Genomic DNA, 19,874 nt, shown 5'->3' with positions numbered 1-19,874 from the left:
CAGGTCACGGCCCTTTGCTGTGTACTTATTGTAGCCCCAGGCTGGGTTCATCGCGTTGAAGTCGCCGCAGACGATTAGCGTGTTGCGGCCTGCCGCGGTGCTGGCTCTGTGTAGTATTGTTTTGAATCTCTGTTTTCTCTGCGATGGGTTGCTGTATATGTTGAGCAGAAAAATGCTTCCTTTTCTCTTCTTGCCCGGGATGATTTCGGTGAGTGTGTGCTCGATCTTGATATTGCTTTGCAGCTCGTGCTCAACAAACGTGAGTCCTTTCCTGACCAGGGTGCACAGGCCTCTCCCGTCGGGCTGGCCCTTGTGCACTCTGTAGCCGGGCAGGGACGGTGCGTCGGTGAGTGTTTCTTGTAATAGGATCACGTCTGGTTTGCGCGCGGCATGTGCGATGTGCTGTTGGATGACTGCCTTCTTCCTTCCGAGGCCGCGACAGTTCCACTGCCACGCTGTTACGGCTGCTGCTGTTGTTGCGTTGGCAGGTATGGTTGCGTTGGTGTGTACGCGGTTCCCTGGTTGGGTGGATGTTGCGCGAAGAGGGGCGCAAACGTCGAGTGGCTCACTATCGGCTGTAGGGTCCTTTCGATGTAGGCGAATCTATTCGTGTTCTCGGCTTGGTAGATCTCTATTGTTTGTTTCATTGCTGTCACTGCTGCGATGTTCGCCGTGATTAATTGTTCGAGTTTGGTGAACCTCGCTTCGAATTTGGCCTCGGGGTTGTCGATTCGATTGTTCTCTGTTTGCTTGCGCGTGGCCTCGACGGCTCGCTTCTTAGGTGCCGGTTCCTCTACGGCTGTCTCCTGGGTGTTCATGGTTGTTTCGTCGGTCGTACTTGTGCTTGGCGTGAGTCTCTGTGGAGGCTCGTTGTTGCATAGCAGCAACTTACGGATCTCGGCGATCTCTCTCGTGAGGCTGTTGATGGTCGTGCGCAGCGCCGCGTTCTCTTGTCTTAATGTCTCGTTGGCTTCTCGCATCTTGTTTATATCGCCTTTCTTCGTGGCTTCGGTGATTTTATGCGCGTTCCTTATATTGTTCCCTTTAGCTGCGTCAGCCCAGCTGACTCGCTCACGTGATGGTGACCTTTTCCTACTGAGGCTTCTCTTGCAGCTGCTGTCTCTGGAATTTGGCGCGCGGTTCTCTGATGGAGTCCTTGACTTTCCCGCAGCTGGCGGCTTGTCGAGTGGCGGGAAATCGCTCTCCGACAGCAGCTGGCGTTCGGCCTGTCGGCGCTCCCATTGTCGCTTGCGCACTACGTAGGGGATCTTGTATTTCGCCTTGCATGTTCGGTCTCCGGTCGGGTGTTCGTCCCCGCACAGCTTACATTTAGGGGTACAGCGATGGTCTTCTTTGGGGTTGGCGAGTCCACAGGCCAGGCACGTCTTGATATTGGGGGTCGGGCACACGTCCTTTCGGTGTCCCACTCGGCCGCACTGCTTGCAAACGTCGATCTGTTTCCTGTAGAGGCGGCACGGTATCAGGGTGACTCCGTATCGGACGAAGTTCGGTACCTTGGGTCCCTGGAACACCACGATCGCGGTGGTCGTGCTGCCGATCCTCTTTGCGCCCACTGCTAGCGGGTTTCTCTCGTTGACGATGTTCCTATCTATCTCGTCGGCGCTCGCATCGATGGGGATGCCTCTGATGACGCCCTTTACGGTGTCGTGAGGAGCCGTGCGATATGCGCTGACTTCGTAGGAGTTGTCTTGAATATAGATTTCCTGGATTTTAGCGTACCTAGACGCGTTGTCTTCGTTCGGTGTACTGACGACCATGATGTTCTGTTGCGTGTTGGGGCAGATGGTGTCCGCGGCGCTTTCCTCGCTCGTGATCTTGGCCGCGGCGAGTATGGCCGCAGCGACGGTGGTGGTGCCGGTCTTGGCGATGTCCAGTCCCCCTCTGGGTCTAACGACTATCTTGCTCTCTTCCAGTGGCATGGCTGGCATGCGTGCTGCCTTGATGGCCGAGGCTCTGACGTTCTTGTGGAATTTCGATTTCGGGCTTGTTTGACTCCCGCCGGGTCCGTCAGGCTTGCCGCCGTCGGGGGTACGCTGGCGCAGCCTCGACATGCGTTCCCCCGCGAGCGTCCATCCGGCGTCTTTGTGGTATTCCTCTGGTGATATCTCTTTGCCTTGAACTTGAACGCACATTTGGTTGTCCACGATCATTGTAGACGTAGCGGACGCCTCCCTCGTCGTAACGGACGCCTCCATCTCGGACGCCGCCGATGAGTACGGTTGAACTTGAACGCACATTTGGTTGTCCACGATCATTGTAGACGTAGCGGACGCCTCCCTCGTCGTAACGGACGCCTCCATCTCGGCCGCCGCCGAGGAGTGCGGCAGGCGGCGACCGGTGCGACGGTGCTGGGCCTAGCGTCCGCGGGACAAGCTTAGGCCTAGCACTCTATCACACGGCAGCGGTAGAAAAAGTCACAAAATTTGGCAAAGAAAAACGCACCTCTAGGGTCAGCTGGTATCGGTCGATGCCGCTCGCCTTCACGGACACATTGGTGAAAGGAAAACTTTGTTTCGAGGCAATTAGCACTGCGTAATTGGTTAGCAGTGACAGAGCCGATGTGAACACGTCTGCTCCGGCGGCATGCTGGCATGGTACCTGGTAAGGCAAGAGTGTTTTTCATAGAAGTAATGCTGGCGTAACGGGAATAGTTAGTTAAGATGAAACGTGCTGCACGATTTTGAATGGATTCTAGTGTGTTCATCAGTGTGATTATATTAGGATCCCAAACTGCAGATGCATATTCTAACTTTGGTCGTACTAATATTTTATAAAGGGTTAGTTTTATCGGCAGAGGCGCGGTAGAGAAATTTCGGCGCAAGTATCCAAGAGTCCTGTTGGCGTTATTTGCGACATGTTCGACGTGCCTATGCCATGATAAGTTACGTGAGATATGAACACCTAGGTATTTGTAGGAGTTAACTGATTCGAGTTAACTGATTCATTAACCAGTCATGGTAGACTGGCAGTCGTGGCAGACTTGGTAAAAACAAAGCCACTAACACGTGGGCAAACGAGAAAACAACAAGAGGGCGAATGTGTCGGCCGACTCACAAGCCGTGTGGTGTGGCGGGAGTGGTTACGTAGGCGATGGTCCCGGGCGCGCTGAGGGCGTTGGTCACTGGAAGGGAGGTCTCCAGGGGGTCGCTGCTCAAAATAACGAAAGCCCACTACTCAGGGTAAGAAGCTGTAGATCTGGAGCAAGTGGAAGTCAAGTGCCTATTCATCTTCGTGTTGTGAGGGAAAACAAGGGGAACAAGCTTCGTGTTGGGCTATAGTTGGTTCATCGGATCAATGCAGAACAGCGCTGGTGCAGGAAAAGAAGGAAACCATGACTAAGCGCTCCCTAATAATCTAAATTTTAATTCAGGCTAAGGAAGCTTACATGTTCGCCGAAACTCCCAACTGGAAGAAAATTTGTCCGCGCACTCCGCTATGTGCGAATGTAACCCCGCGTTGGACAAGTGCAAGGCGCGACGATAAATAAACACCCGTGGGCGAGGCAAATCTTGAGGCGGTCTTAAACCACAAAAAAAAAGCCATCAGTGTGTTGGAACTCGATCGATGACAATATTCGGCCAATCAATTCGTTGCCGAAAAGCCCAGCAGGCGGACGAGTCATTCACGCCGCTGTCAGGCAGCCACAGCTTAGAGCTCGGCAACGAGGCCGCGCAGGTTCGCATCATACTATTTTTCATCATTATCGTATTTTATATAGATCTTTATTTATTATGCAATAGGTTTGAGATTTTTCTAACCTTCTTTATACACCTTCCTAAAATTTTTCTGTACACTGATGCTAGAATAATTTCGCCATTCTTTCGAAATCTAATCGCTGTGGCCGGAGTGTATGGTTTTCTGTTTTAATATTTGACATGCCCTCCCCCAAAACCGTTATGAAACTGACAGTGAATATTTTTGACGATCATGACGGTTCATTCTACGTTTTCTGAGATAATAATTTTGATTATACGATGCTTCCACCTGCCCCTTTCTTGCTGCCCTGCGCTGCTTTCCTTTGATACCTGCAAAATTCGCGCCATCGTGAGAAATATTTGCTGACATCGATGCTTCGTAGGCTTGATAGGCGCTCTTACTTCTACCAGCCGGAGCTGTTTCGTACGTGAAATTGTGCGTCCTGAGTGCGAAGACAGAGTGTATAGATCTTCCATGCTTCCGTGACACAGCTTTACGCAAAGTTATCAAGGTTTAGTGATGGACACGCAGCTGAAGATATTAATGATGAGAAGAATATCTTACACGATGAAAGCACCAGCCGCAACCGTGATTGCTTTAATTTTTGGTGATAATTCCTTTCACTGATTTTTACTTCCCTCTCAAGGAATTTCTGTTGTCCCTTTTGCTGTGCCACAGTTATCGGGTACAGGGCGTGAAAACAGGAGTAGCTGGAGGCCACAGCGAGACAACAACGCTAACCTGAAGAGCAGATACGAGGAGTCATAAAAGCGCTGTTAACAACGCTTTCCAAGATGGCCTTGACTTAGGCCGTCTGCGATGAACCCAGTTTCGTTGCAAAAGTGCGCTCGCGGCAACGTGAACAATATGTACGCCCAAAGAGCTGCTGTCACTAGTTTATTGTGGCGTTCAACATAATATGCAAGCAAAAATAGCATTTCCGCAGTGCAACTAGTATGAGCTGCTGGCCGGTGTCACCTGCTTCTAAAGAATATTTTACCAAGACCTCTTAAGCCATGTATCGCTGCATTAGGTGCCACGCATCATGCTCTGCTCGCGCCCGAAGCTAACTAGCCCACGGAGTTACAATGTTGCCGATCCAATTTCTCTATGCGGCGGTGCCGACCGAGATTGAAAACGGCGCTGTTGTAAGATGAGCATCAACACAGTCTCATAAAAACCAGCAGTTGTGGATTAGTTTTTTCGGCTGGTATCCCACACAAAAATATTCAGAGCGTGCTATGAGTTTTTTTTCCCATAAAATTGGAGGGGACGCTGAATCTTCATCTTAAGGGTACGACGCTATAGCATTAATGTGGCAATGGAATAGACATTATCTACCTCCTACTATTCGATGGCTGGGAGTGCTCATAGCACTTCTGGCGCAGTCGTGCAGCGCTAAGCGATGGCAACTGCTGCCACCGGTGGGGCTTGTGCGACCGATGGTACTCTTCGCGAGCAACCTCCAGCTGCCAATCAATAATTTAATTAAGGTCACCTGCAAAGGTGAGCAGTGTTCTCACAATCCGTTGAGCTGGTTGCGATGACGCCCCAAGGTCAAATGACCGAGGTGGCCTACCTGCCATCTACGTGGCCCAACTTAGTCACCCACCTAGATAGCTTCTCTGGGGAGCTTTGGTGCACTTTGGCTCATGGCCATTGATGTCGACGACGACGCTAACTTTTCTGCGACACGGGCTCCTTAACGCTATTGCTGTAATCATCATCATTATCAGCAGCCTAACTGCTTCCCCTCGACTGACAAGCGTGTCAGACAGTCAGAAGCGTGCCAGAAAGCCCGCGAAATATGAGAAATAAACCACGTGATTGCGCTGTTGCGCCGCCGTAACATACCGCTGCCAAGGGTGCCCTGAGTGAACGAAGCGTGCGCGCACACCGCCTCAAAGCAAAGCCACCTAGACTTACTCAAGGCCTCTCCGCTTGCTCCGTGACGTCACGCTAGTTGTCCGTCCTCCGCTCGCGACTGGGGGGTTCGCCGGCAGTTTTAAGCGCACTTTTTTACTATCCGAGGTACAATTGCTTTAGAAGTGAGTCAACAAATGTGAATTAGCGACTAAACAACAGCTTTTTAACCGCGAACATGATTTCGCTAAATATCTTCCGTGTTAATTTCTAATTTATGCTATGTTTCGTAGCCCTTGCAATATACTTCGCATTGCAGCTAAATGCTTCGTTTTTATAGCTGCATGATAATACTTGTGGCAGAGCATTGGACTGCTATAGTTCCTGCTCTTCAGTTCATCGCATTTAGTTCATATTAACTTCGAAATACTTTTTTCCTACACAGAAAAGCAGTAGAATGAAGCAGAATGCATGAGATGCAGTACCTGCTGCATCTCATGCATTCTGTTGCTTTTTAAAGAAATGTACGTTTTTTTTGTCATTTTCGAAAGCGGATGGCGTCTTAGACATCAAAATAAACAAAATGAACGAAGTCATGGAAAACAGTAACATGAATACTTTATGGACATTTTACTGGTCACAGTGCTCTGCAGTAAAATATTTCAATTCTTTAATTTTTTTAGTTTCCTGGCAGCTGCCTTCTTCTGACTGCTGTCCTGAATGGTGTCATTCTTTAATTTACAAAAATTACTCAGCACTGTGTTGGCTGCGGGTTTTACCATGAGCTGCAGAAGTGATTTCCCTGTATGTCCGTTTTCGCACTCGCTGACCGGAAAGTCTTCTTGAACCAGGGAAGACACCAAGGAAGCTACAATGGAGTGTTGATTGTGGCTCAAAAATCTCTCTTCATTTTCCCCTGTTGAAAGCTTTTCAACGACGAGCTTGCAGACAAGAACAATGTTAACAACACAAGGCTGCGGAAACTTGAGTCCACCTCTGGAAAGGTGGAGGATCATGCTCATGTCTTCAGCTTCCAGGATCCTGTCCTCAACAACAACTGCGCTGGCACACGAGGAACAAGACAGTTTCTTTAGGGCAGCATGTGCGCAATAGCCAGCTATGTACGCTATCACGTCCATGTCACACTTTGACCGAGTAATGTCGTCCTCTGTAATAACAACAGAAAAGTTATCTGTGTCCACAATTGCTTGTTCATCCTCTTTGGTGCTAGTTGAAGCCGCTTCAGTTGGCAATGTCCGAAGCTTTTGTAGCCTCAGCTTTTTTTCCGACTCATACAACTGACGCACCGAAATATGGTAGTTCCTGCCAGCCAACCTGCGATAACTACCGAAACGGTCTTCCAAAGCGTCTGTTTGGAATTTCCCAAGCAAAACATACTTGAACTTCAGCTCCTCCATACAGTATCGGCACACTTCCACAAGAGAATAGCTGGTGAGCCGAAGGGCAGTGTGGGTTTCCCTGGTGAGTGTCCCACTGGACATAGTTACTGACTTCCAGGCGTCAAGCCAGTCTATGATTCCACTGAGAAAGGTCAGCTGTTGATCATTGACTGATTGTACTGGTTCTTGCAGGCTGTCCTTGACTCTTCGACCCTTGTGAGGAGTTTTCACGTTCACTATTCTCCACCACGCCAGCACAATGTCTATGAACAAGGCGGTTGAGTCGGCAAGCGGGATCTTCAGTACTGATCCACGAGTTCGGAGAGCATTCGAGACGAAAGAGTTGATAACATTTAGGACCAGTTTCACGTTCTGGCGCTCCATAACTGTTGGATTTACAGCTTTCGCATTAAGCCCATAAGCAGCTTTCACGAGTGCTGTTTTTTCTGATGAATAAAGCTTCCTAACAGCTTCCAAGGATGCCGCTTTCATTCGGGGGGGGGGGGGGGGGGGGGCCGTCAGTCATAACACCAGACAAATCAATTTCTGGGAAATAGAAGCATGTTGCAGGGTTTTTTTTATTAATCCAATTATTCCTTATACAGTTCAGTAAGTGTACCGTATCCACAATGTAAAATAGCGGACGTTGGTTGTCTACCGGGTGAGGGTACACAATGCTCAGTTCGGACTGTTTTGAAAATAGGGACATCATTTTGCGGTTCAGAGAGTTGTTGTCCGTTATGACAGCTATTACTTTTAGCCCCATTTCTTCAATGCCGACTATTATCTTCCTTGTGTACTGGTGCAGGGTTTCAGCATTCATTCTACACACAGACAGAATATGTATGACATCCTTGTTCGAGGAAAGCAGTGACTGTGTCATGAAGACATGGGCGGTTGTTGCTGGCTCTGACGAATGGGCTGATGCTCCAACTATTGCTCCTGCCTTGAAGTCAAAGAATGGTTTAAGATGTATCTCGTCAATCATTAGTGTTACGGTTTTTTCGTGGGGCTTCAATAACTTCGCTCGTTCCCCTATGTACGAAAGGAAATTTACTTGTTGTTGTTCCTCGCTGGGGTCACCTTGGTATTTGGAACAGACACGGCGTAGAGTTGATGGATGCGGCAAAATTAAGCTAGATGCAGATCTTGCAAAGTGATAAGCATGGGGCGAAATAGAGTGAAGAATGCTGGCAAAAACTAACATTTCTGAACTGTAAACACGCTTATTCGTGAGGAAAAGGCTGATTTGTTCATTCACAAATTTTAACAGCGCAACATCTTCCGTTCCTTCTTCAGTGTCTTGAATAAATTCGGATATCAGGAATCTAAAAAATGTCAAAACATCACGTTTCTGGCCGCCTGATTTTTCGGCACTTTTACGCAGCTGACCTTCAAGATTTTCAAGCAGCGCAGACAAGGCTGTTGCGTTGCAAACTGTGTCTGGAACTGCACTGCCACATGCTAGTGAATGCAGCCTCACCATGCCTATAGTTACAGATATTGTCAGATCTGGAAGGACTCTGACAGCACATTTCACGTATGGAGATGGCTCAGGTTCTACACGAAGAAACATGACGGACTCTTCGTTCGCAGTGACTGTCCAAAACTTGGTGTCGCACATGTTGGCTAGCTTGCTTTGCAATTCTTCAAACGAAGACACTGAATTTTTGCGTTTTTCTTCCTCGCTTGCCTTTGAAGAATTCTTGATGGCTTCCAGTATGGCGTCATTTTCCCGACGTGCCCTCTTTCTTGCTGGGGACTCGCGACATGAAGGTGTAGAAGAAAGATATGATGGGCAATTGGGGAACACCGAAGGCACTGCGCCCTTTTGAAGTTGAACACGATCGCGCTTGAGCTCTATGGTTTTTCCTGTTTGTTTATCATGATGTGAGAGCTTGGTGATGAAGTCTTGCTCATGGAAATGGAGCTCGCATACCTGCATGAGAAAGCTTAATTATAATTACATCCGGTTCTCTCGAAGCTATTCTTCAACAACTTTTAAAGTTACGGAAGGTTTTTGCTTTGTGTTGGGTTTTATGGTACATAAGCTAAGGCTACCAAAGAAGTTAAATTTCAGTTACTTACCTTGGAATGTATGGTTGGCGTAAAATCCTTGCGAGGAACTGCTCTCATCCAAGCTTTTCTGTGAGCTTCATCTTTGGGAAAACCAAACACTCTAACTTTTGGGCCACCGTGATAATTTCCGCGGCACCCCGGCACACAGCAACGGCCCATGTTGCAGCGATTACAAAATGTGCTTTTCTTTAGCACCACATCATGATTTCAACGTGCACAAGCCAGGAGAATACGGTATGACGCACTGCAGCTCGAAAACCTAGAAGTCGGAAAAGAGAAATGTCAGCACGTTCGCTGCCTAACCTAACCACAGGCCTGCGTTTCTATGAGCCTGTGCCATAGAGAAAGATATTGGTAAAGAGCGGACACTCGGCGAAATCTGGCCCCAGGAAATGACGCGCAATCCTCCTCCTCCAATAGATAATCTGCCGCCTCCAGGATGGCGCCACCAGTCTCCAAACGCGCGCGCGCGCGCGGGCGGGTAGCCGGCGCGGCGGCTCAGACCCATCCGAGGCTCCGAGCAGCAGACAGCGGAGCATCGTGGGGGCTGTTTTGTGCGCGTGAAAGCGTGTGCGTATTTGTTCGTGCGGGCAGACCGCAATTTTTTTTCGTCTCTCTTGCCCTTCGACGCAGAACTCCTCCTGTTTATGACGGCGGCAAGGTGAGAAATGTTTATTTGTGGAAGTACGCTGTATTGCATGCAATTTAGGCGGCCGCGCCGGCCGCCGTTGCCTGTCTGCAGTTCGTGAAGCGGCGCGCTCGCTCTGTGGCCAGCCGGCTGTTGTTCACGGCATTCTTGCAGTTTGTGACAACGTCAAGGAAGGAATGTTTTGTTTTTGAAAAAGTACGCTACATTTCAAGCACTTTATGCAAAATTACGCTGCATTTCGAGCACTCTAGCTTAGTACGCCGGCGCAGTTGTGAAGGGCGCGCGCACGCTCTGTCATGCTGCGCCGTGGCGGGAGCGGCGGGAGGAATGATGCTGCATGATGCAGCCTCGCCGGTCGGTGCGCAGAAACAAAAAAAAAACCTGCCCACGGCCTGTGGCCCGACGCGCTGTGCCTAGCGGTTTGTTTTGCTTGGTTTCGCGCTTTCTCGGGACGTCACGTTTTTGTATGGCCCCCGAAAATATGTAACTTCTTATGGGTGACATTTGTCGGTGTAAGGTTAAAATGTACTTTTTTGAAAGTGGGCGAACGGCGAAGATGACCGTTCCCGCGCAGCAAGTACGGGACCGTAGTTTTCAAGACTGGTGGAAAAAAAAGATGACGCACGAAAAGCTCAAAAACCTTACTTACTCTTGTAGTACGTATGTATGTATGTAGTACGTGTGAAAGAGTCCGTTATCTGCGCTCGTGGAAGCGCACATTTCGCCCGTGCATTGACAACACAGGGATGCGCTTTTGAAAACCGGCAAAAAAAGGCAACGCGTCGGGCTTTCTAAACTCTAAAGAGCTTGAAAACCAAGAACTGTTGCGCCGATAGTTTAATTTTCTATGCTTCTTAAAACATACGTTGCACCCGTGTATTTCTGAGTGTTCCTAACACATTGTGTACTCCTGGTTCGTAGTCCGTGTTGTGGCCGTCTTTGTACGAAATATTCTCGAACAAACCGCGTACTCTGCTGTCCACCTAGGTTTTAGAAGGTAGACAATAACGTCGGGGAATGTAGAAATGCTTGCAAAAAGCTGATTGGTATCTGCCGTGTAGTACGGTATGTGTATTGTACTTTGCGCAACGACGTTCAGCACGCGAGTTTCGCAAAAACATGTTTACTCCGTTCGTAATTTCGTTCCCTCGCCGCTTTCGCACCTTTTCACTGTTTACAGAGTTACAATATAAGGAGACTGAGAATGACCATACTTGCGAATTTTTCAGGTGATGCCACCCGTCGGCAACACCTGCTGTGTGCCGTGGTGCCGCAACAGGATCACCTTGAGCAGGAGGCCAGGAACCATCTTCCGCATTCCACGGCTTTGTTTATGTTGCACAAAATAAATGTTCTCATTTCACACAAAACCTGGTGTCTTTTGTGGAGTGCTAATATTTGGCAAAGGCTGTGATGCATCTGCGTTCATGGCTGGTCAAAAGCACTCGAAATCTATTTAATTATACGCTGCCAACGGCGCAGCGGGGCGCGGCGTATGCTAACATTCAAACCGCGCGCCCCTGAAACCGGAACCGGAAGTCGTCCCAGTCAGCGAGGCGCATCGCATGCAGCCGTTCAAACTGCGCACGCCTGAAACCGAAACCGGATGTTATGAGACTCCGCCCGCTTGGTGCGCTGCAGTCAAATGGGCCGCTGGGCCCTATGGGAGTGTCCGCTCTTTACCAATATCTTTCTCTATGCCTGTGCTGCGTTCCACGTGCGCTCTCACCGTCGTTCGCGGTCGGACCGGTCGGGCGGGTCGGGCAACTAGTGTGACGTAGGCCCCTGTGGAGAGGAGGAGCGAACAGGCCTTGTCTAGTGTAGGTGGCTTCGCTCAAAGTGAGCGGCCAAAGCCGCTGTACGCAGTGTCTTGAAAGTGCGTCAGCACATCCTTCCTGAACATGGAAAGCGCGCGCCGTGATCTGCGGTAAGTGATAAGCAGGCCATCGACAACAAATCCAGACGGAGCTTCTATTCAGCCATCGCATAAGGAAAAGAACAAGAATTGGAAAAACAGCGCAATCAAAGACGAGACACAGGAGAAGGACAAAACACCAGCGCTTCGTAAAACATGTACCAACCAGCCCGTATTTGCCCTCTTCTAAAAGAACAAGAAAACGAAAATGGTTTATTGGTGTTTAAAATCCCAAAGCAACTCAAGCTATGAGGGGCGCCGTAGTGAAGGGCTCCGCAAGTTTCGACCACCTGGGGTTCTTTAACGTGCACTGACATCGCACAGCACACGGGCCTCTAGAATTTCGCCTTCATCGAAATTCAGCCACCGCGGCCGGGAAAAAAGAAAGAAAACGAAGAGAAAGCAGTAAAGTAGCCTATTTCAAGGCAGCCTCCTTTTTAATCATTTAGCAGCCCGTCGAACTTAGGGCAAGGGCCTCTCTCATTTCTCTCCAGATAACCCCGCCCTGTGCCAGCTGCGACTACCCTATCCCCGCAAACTTCTTAATCTCAGCTGCCCACCGAACTTTATGCCGCCCCTTGCTACGCTTGCTTTCTCTTGGTATTCAGTCCGTTACCCTTAGCGCCTTAACGACAATCGGGTATCTTTCCTTTGCTTTGCATGCCCTGCCCCAGCCTATTTCTTCCTCTTGATTTCAATTAGGATGCCATTAACCCGCGTTTGTTCCCTCACCCACTCCGCCCGCTCCCGCTCTCTTAACGCTACACCTATCATTTTCCTTTCCCTAGCTGGCTGCATCGTCCTCAATTTAAGTTGAACCCTTTTCGTTAGCCTGCACGTTTCTGCCCCATAGGTGAGTACCGGTGAGATACAGCTGTCGTATACTTTTCTCTTGAGGGATATTGATAAGCTGCCATTCATGATCTCACAGAACCTACCAAATGCACTCGACCCTATTCTTATTTGCCGGAATGAATGTTCAGCGACTTTCAATCCAAGAAGCGCCCGTTCATTATAATCCATGTTCCAACAGATCATCATCTGCTGCAGTGCACATCTAGAATCTCATAGGCACATTTTACGTGGCGTTCCTGCACATGGCTCTGAAATGGTGTAGCAGATTTGTCTTATTTTTTCTTCTTGGGTTCTCAGATGTCGTGGTTGGTGTAGTCTTGCATAATGATCCTCGACACAGCCCCGGAGGAAGAAATCGAGGAGAGTTACATATGGCGGCCGCGCCGGCCAATCAATGGGTCCATGCCGGCCAATCCACTGCTGCGAGAAGACTTCATTCAGCCATTTGCAAACTTTGCTGCAGCCATGTGCAGGAGAAACATCACGCTGAAACTAAATATCCTTGATGCTAGCCAATGGAACTTCGGAAAGAGAATTCTCAAGGGTCCTATCAAGGATGTTGTTGACGTATTTTTCGCCTGTAAGCGTGTTATCAAAAAAAAAAAAAACACGGGGCCAATGACAGTGCCACTGAAAATTTCACATGACTCATCAACCGACCGTTGATATTGGCGATATGCCTTCAAAATCTGGTTAGCGTTTTCGTCACTCCAATAGTGAGCGTTGTGGATTTTCACTTGGGCATTACGTGAGAAGGTAGCTTAGTAATTTGTTCACAAAGCCTGGGTCCTCTTCCGAATCCAATTTGCAGAGTCCTTTTAATTTTGGAAATCGGAGGCCTCCAATATCTGGTGCAGCTGCACGTGGAACGGATGAAGTTGTCTTCTTCAGCATTCTCCGGCGTCTCTCATAGCCTGAGTCGCTTTGGGAAGTTAAACCCTATGGACCATCAATATTCTCCGCACTGAAGGCTTTGACTCTCCAGCTTCAACACACACACTACGAACACTTGCTTGTGGGTGTGAAAAAAATTTTGACAGAATATCTGTCTCCATTTCTTCGCCCAGGTTGAATATTTATGTCGTTTCTTCGCAAAAGTCCCAATCTGTCTCAGTGTCTCACGCACGAACAATCGACATTGAGCTCGAACGCGTACCTGGATGATAGCGTTGAAATAGCTCAACTACGAATGCATGCACAGCGTTTGTAGTTTTCGAGTTACGCGTCGAAAGCAGCTTAGTCGGCCCATTCTCTACACCCGACAAAGCTGCACCAGCCTGCGGGCGCACTCTCTCACGAACAAGCGCTGGTCACGGTGCACGAGTGCGGAGCGAGACGCGGCTACCCAGTACTGCGATCAGGAAGGGACGCGCGACTCAAGATCAAAAAAGGAGATCTGGTAGAGCGTAATTCCTAGAAGGAGAGCGGACGGGGCCAGTGCGAAGAGAGTTGTCGTCTTAACAAGTCATGCGTAAGCTTGCTTGAGTATAGCCAAGGTTTTTTACTATTACTCAGTTTTGTCCCTGTGCGATTTATCTGCCGCTGTTGGAATCGTAAGGTTCCAAGTTCTAGTACAATCGCTCAATGTTAAAAGGCCGATTGTATACGAAGGCAAAACTGTACCAGCCGTCATCGCTTTCCATCGTTCTCACACGCTTCGGCTTTCCTCCTTTCAAGGATTATAAAAATATTCTTCTTTTCTTTTTCGTAGCCTAGCAGACTTTATGGATTCGGCAGCGCTCGGCCAGCAGCAGGAATTTGCGCCGTCATGCGACCAGAGCCGCATGCCCGGATACCTACATCAGGCATAGCGGCCTGTCGCGGGCCACAGTCTCCCTACAGCCGACCTTGTTCATCCATCGCACACTTGAGAGCAGCACAATAACTGAGCGCAAGCGCGCCCATCCCGTAGTATTTTTTTCAAATTTCGAGGCCTTTCTTTAGAATGCGGAAACAAAGGACCCCGTGAGATATACCGTGTGGTACACAATTTATCGACACGTTTCTGAACGTTCCCTACAACTTTGCTGATACACTTGGGGCCTGCAGCCAATTTATTTATTTATCTTTATTTATCTTTTACCCACAGCGCCATTTGGCATTACAGTGGGGGGGTCGATACAGTAACACAGCACATAAATGCAGGTAAATACAAAAAAAGAGAAACAGCAGCCCAAGCATTCACAAAGTAAGCAAAGAACAAAATGGACGCAATGCGCATCTATGTACAGAATTTGGGGTACAAGAAAGTCAACTGTGTTGTTCACCCAATAAACGTGCATTTTAGGAGAAAGCACCAACGCAGTAGACATAAAAAAAAAAACTTCAAACGTGTATTTCACGCAGGTATACTGCGTATTGACAGGAAGACACAGGTATACACAGTGGAACGCACGAAACGAAGAAGCAGCGCACAGATAACGACGCACCGTCTAGCTATGAAATGACGTGACACTGTTCAACGCGGAATAAAGGGATTCATTGGATGAGATGGAAGTAACAACGGCCGGCAAACGGTTCCATTGACGAATGGTTTTCGGAAAAAAAGAGTCGCTGTATGCTGCCGTCCTGCACTTGTATTCACGTACTTTTTGATCATGGTCAAGGCGTGCGGATACGTAATGTGGTTTGAAAATGTATGTTTCGCGTGGAATGCCAATGTGGGAGTAGTATATGTTGTGGAAAAGTTTGAGTCTCTGCTTAGTTCTCCGCTGTTCTAGCGATTCCCAAACGAGGACTTTTTTTGCTATTGTTGCACTGAAGTTGCGTTTACATGACTTACCAAGTACGTATCGAGCCGCCAAGGACTGAACTTTCTCAAGTTTTTCTTTGTCACCTATGGTAGGAGGATCCCACACCGTGCTAGCATACTCCAACACTGACCGCACATAAGTTTTGTAAAGGAGTTCTTTGTTAGCTCGCGGGAAGGAACGAGTGTTTCGGCGGAGAAATCCTAAGGATTTGCGGGCCTTTCCAACTATATAACCAACGTGCCGATGCCAGCAGAGCGATGACGTGAAATATACACCTAAATACTTAAATTCTTCAACTATTTTCAGATTTGCATTATTTATGGTATATGTGGGTACTAGCTTTGTGCGTTTCCTCAAAAACGCCATGCACACTGTTTTGTCCAAGTTTAGATTCATTTTTCATTTTTCGCACCACTTATGAACAGTGTCAAGGTCGTTTTGAAGGACATCACGGTCAGCATTACATGTTATAATTTTATACAGAACACAATCGTCTGCAAACATCCTCATGTGTGACGCTATATTTTCAGTGATATCATTGATGTACAGTAAGAAAAGAAGAGGTCCCAAGACGGAACCCTGAGGGACGCCTGATGTTACATCAACAACATCAGATTCAGCTCCATGAACCATTACAAATTGACGTCTCGCGTGCAGATATTCACTTACCCAGGCAATTATGCGACAATCAATATTATAATACTTAAGAAGTTCGAAAATTCAACATAACCTGTCATTAAAGGAGAAATTAAAAAAAGCCTCTGGAACTATAGGTTAGTGCCAGCATTATGCATCTGATTCCGTTCGAGTCCCGAGTGCCTTTCATTTTTAAAACCTTGGCTCAAGTTCTTTGGGACAACCTGTATATAGACGTTGGTCATATTCTGCGCATGGCTCCATCATCTGATTGATAGTGTGAATATGGTCTGTTGTCGTGTATGCTTTATGAAACTCTGCCTGATCATTTGGTTGGCTGAAGTCTAAAGGCTGTCCTGACTCTATTAGCGTTAATAAGAACCGTTATGTGCCTCTTGCTAGCTAATAGCGTTCAGTGGGCGTGACAGAACCCAATGAAATTTATTTCGCATCTGCCATCGGATCTAGTGTAGGCAGCTGACAGCTCAAGAAGTGCGTGCCCCCCGGGGACGCGCATCGCTTACCGCCCAGTCGACGTCCCAGCGGGGGATGGTCCCCAATCTGGCGAAGACGAGGACCGGCGGAGACGCCGAGAAGGGCGTCGACAGCGTCGCGTCCAGCTGCAGGGTGAACGGCGGCGCGAGGCAGAAGCAGCAGTGGGACTCCTGCGCACACCGACAGGGGCCCGTTCACGCCCTTGGGATGTTTGCTTACCTGCCAACCCTCTGCATTGGACTGGACTTGGTATACAAAAGCCGCCGAACGGGTTGTGAACGAAGCGCTGATTACACTGTCGGCTTATTGCCGCGAATTCATTGTTCGGCTGGTGGCAGACATCTCAATCCTTGTTTCAGTGCTTCCCGGAAACTTCAAGAAGAATGTACTCCGCAAACCGTAACCACACCTATGATTCTTCTCTGCTGCATGACCCGCAACACAGGCATTTTAGCGTGGTGGACTAAGAAACGAATTCCTTCTTTACCTAATTGGAGATATATCCTGCCTACATTCCTTTTTTATTACAATGCACATATGCTAAAAGGCTGAAACCATTCCCATACCTTTTACACGAAGTGTGCTGCTTTCGTCACTGTTACTGTCTACTTATGACATCAACGAGGCCAGTGTGACCGGGGCATGAGCCAGCGTGCCAAAAGCTTGACTGGTGGATTGCGTCTTCGTGGCATCTCTTCAGAGACAGCGCCTTTCATATCTGCACGCCAAATTGATCGCTGAGCTGGGGCATCCAAGTGCTGCAAACTAACACGTCTCGTCACTCGGCTCGCGTGACAGGAGGACTTTAGCTGCGCCTCTTTACGTCGTACTTCGCGGCAGGCTCGTAAACCCGTCAGTGAGCAGGTGCCCCTGAGGCATAACGCCGCACGCGTTTGCGGGAAGATTGCGATGAATCGTCCGGGTCGCTTTTGAAATAAGCAACATGATTATAGCGCCGGTCAGCCTGTTATGTCAGGACAGCAGCTTGGGCATGTTGGTTATTCATTCTTGATGGAACAGCGCAAAACATCGGGACAAGAGACAAGCGCTGACTTACAACTGGTTTTTATTTCGAAGAAACATTGCTTCTTATACCTTCTTCACCCTCTCAAAAAGCACATGCGTCGCAACCATATCGTTCAAGCGTCCACAAAAAAGCATAAGACAAATAATCACAGATATTTATAATCACATTTTTAACATGTCAAATTCTTTCTTAGTCAAAGCTACAGACGGCGTGCTGACACAATCGTCGCGCAGACTCGCTATCGAAGCTGCCTCGATTATTTCCCGGACTAACTGGTCTTTGTGATTAGCCAAAGCTTTGCATTTTTGGAAAACCGGTGCACAACTAGTTGAAGGGCAATCTCTGCAATGGATTCCCAGGTTCCTGCAAGCTTGCTCGAAATTATTTTTGTGTTCTAGCAGCCTTTCATTCATGCACCTGCCAGTCTGCCCAATGTACTGTTTACCGCAAGTCACTGGCAACGAATAAACAAGGCCTTCGGTGCACTCCACAAAGGGGGTTCGATGCTTTATCGTGCATCCCTGCTTCTTTTTGGTGGAATCGGAGTTGACACGTCTGCACAGACTTTTGAGTTTATTAGGAGCAGTCATCACTACATTCACGCCAGCTTTTCGACCTATGCCTTTCAGGCGATGGGAAATATTGTGAAGATACGGAATTGCTACTACCGGCCTCCTTTCTTTCTGTTTCTGTGCATCATCTTGCTGCTCGGGCCTAGCCTGCATCAGGTGCTTTTTCAACTGCTTGGCAACAGATACCAACAGGTGCGAGGGGTAACCCGAGTTGCCAAGCCGTTCCGCCTGGCGAAGAAAGCTCACATTCATTTTCTGAACACAGGATTTCCTTAAGGCATTCGTGAAGCACAAGTTCACAATAGCCCTCTTGGTCAGCTTAGAGTGAGCTGATTGGAAGGGCATTGGCGCTTTCTCCGCTCTGGGCTCATAGGCATAGCAGGCGTGCCCTCTAGTGAACTCAAGTCTCAGGTCTAAAAACCTGAGTGACCCTTCAGCAGGAAGCTCGTGCGTGATAATAAGTGGCTGCAAAGCCTGCGCAAAGCGACCCACCTCCTCCATTACTGCTACTAGCGTATTCGCCCTTTGGCCATCACAAAGAACTAGGTAGTCATCAACGTAACTAAATACCTTTTTAACACTAGTACCAGCAAGGGTTACGTTCAGGAACCTGTCTTTTCGCGCCAAGTACAAATCACTGAGTAGAGGCGCGATACATGAACCAATGCAAACACCGCGTTTCTGGAGATACACTTTTTTCTCCCAACAGACGTAAGTTGACCTGAGGTACACTGCTAATAGCTCCAGGAACCCTCTAATAGACATTCCGCAGGCGTTTTGAAATGCAACAGCACCATGCGTATCTATCATTCTTCTACAGACACCGTCAGCTCGTCATGCGGTATGGAATAATACAAATCTTTTACATCAACTGAGCAAGCGGCAAAGGCACTGCTAGAATTGTCAGTTAAAAATCTAGCTATATCGTCCGAAGATTTCACCTGAAATGGGTCGTCAATTGTTAGTAGTTTTAATTTTGCTTGCGAAGATTTCAGGTGAAATCTTCGGACGATATAGCTAGATTTTTAACTGACAATTCTAGCAGTGCCTTTGCCGCTTGCTCAGTTGATGTAAAAGATTTGTATTATTCCATACCGCATGACGAGCTGATGGTGTCTGTAGAAGAATGCATAGATACGCATGGTGCTGTTGCATTTCAAAACGCCTGCGGAATGTCTATTAGAGGGTTCCTGGAGCTATTAGCAGTGTACCTCAGGTCAACTTACGTCTGTTGGGAGAAAAAAGTGTATCTCCAGAAACGCGGTGTTTGCATTGGTTCATGTATCGCGCCTCTACTCAGTGATTTGTACTTGGCGCGAAAAGACAGGTTCCTGAACGTAACCCTTGCTGGTACTAGTGTTAAAAAGGTATTTAGTAACGTTGATGAATACCTAGTTCTTTGTGATGGCCAAAGGGCGAATACGCTAGTAGCAGTAATGGAGGAGGTGGGTCGCTTTGCGCAGGCTTTGCAGCCACTTATTATCACGCACGAGCTTCCTGCTGAAGGGTCACTCAGGTTTTTAGACCTGAGACTTGAGTTCACTAGAGGGCACGCCTGCTATGCCTATGAGCCCAGAGCGGAGAAAGCGCCAATGCCCTTCCAATCAGCTCACTCTAAGCTGACCAAGAGGGCTATTGTGAACTTGTGCTTCACGAATGCCTTAAGGAAATCCTGTGTTCACAAAATGAATGTGAGCTTTCTTCGCCAGGCGGAACGGCTTGGCAACTCGGGTTACCCCTCGCACCTGTTGGTATCTGTTGCCAAGCAGTTGAAAAAGCACCTGATGCAGGCTAGGCCCGAGCAGCAAGATGATGCACAGAAACAGAAAGAAAGGAGGCCGGTAGTAGCAATTCCGTATCTTCACAATATTTCCCATCGCCTGAAAGGCATAGGTCGAAAAGCTGGCGTGAAT

The 19,874-nt window shown here is 48.3% G+C and overlaps 2 protein-coding genes across 2 annotated transcripts; both read right to left on the bottom strand.

Annotated features, from left to right (window-relative positions):
* Nucleotides 1–458: 458 nt before the first annotated feature.
* On the bottom strand, nucleotides 459–2,600 carry LOC149326265 (uncharacterized). The gene has a single exon (XM_089564522.1). It carries the CDS (start codon nucleotides 2,319–2,321, stop codon nucleotides 459–461), a length of 1,863 nt encoding a protein of 620 aa, XP_089420648.1. The 5' UTR covers nucleotides 2,322–2,600.
* A 3,642-nt stretch (nucleotides 2,601–6,242) lies between these two features.
* LOC149326264 (uncharacterized) lies at nucleotides 6,243–7,379 on the bottom strand. Its single transcript, XM_089563955.1, has one exon. The coding sequence runs from the start codon at nucleotides 7,362–7,364 to the stop codon at nucleotides 6,243–6,245; it is 1,122 nt and encodes a 373-aa protein (XP_089420081.1). The 5' UTR covers nucleotides 7,365–7,379.
* Nucleotides 7,380–19,874: the final 12,495 nt, after the last annotated feature.

This window comes from Amblyomma mixtum, chromosome 10 (genome assembly GCF_055824585.1).
Source record: "Amblyomma mixtum isolate Tamu chromosome 10, ASM5582458v1, whole genome shotgun sequence".
NCBI lineage: Eukaryota > Metazoa > Arthropoda > Arachnida > Ixodida > Ixodidae > Amblyomma > Amblyomma mixtum.
Note: the sequence above shows the minus strand (reverse complement) of the source record. Positions and strands in the feature narration are given on the sequence as shown.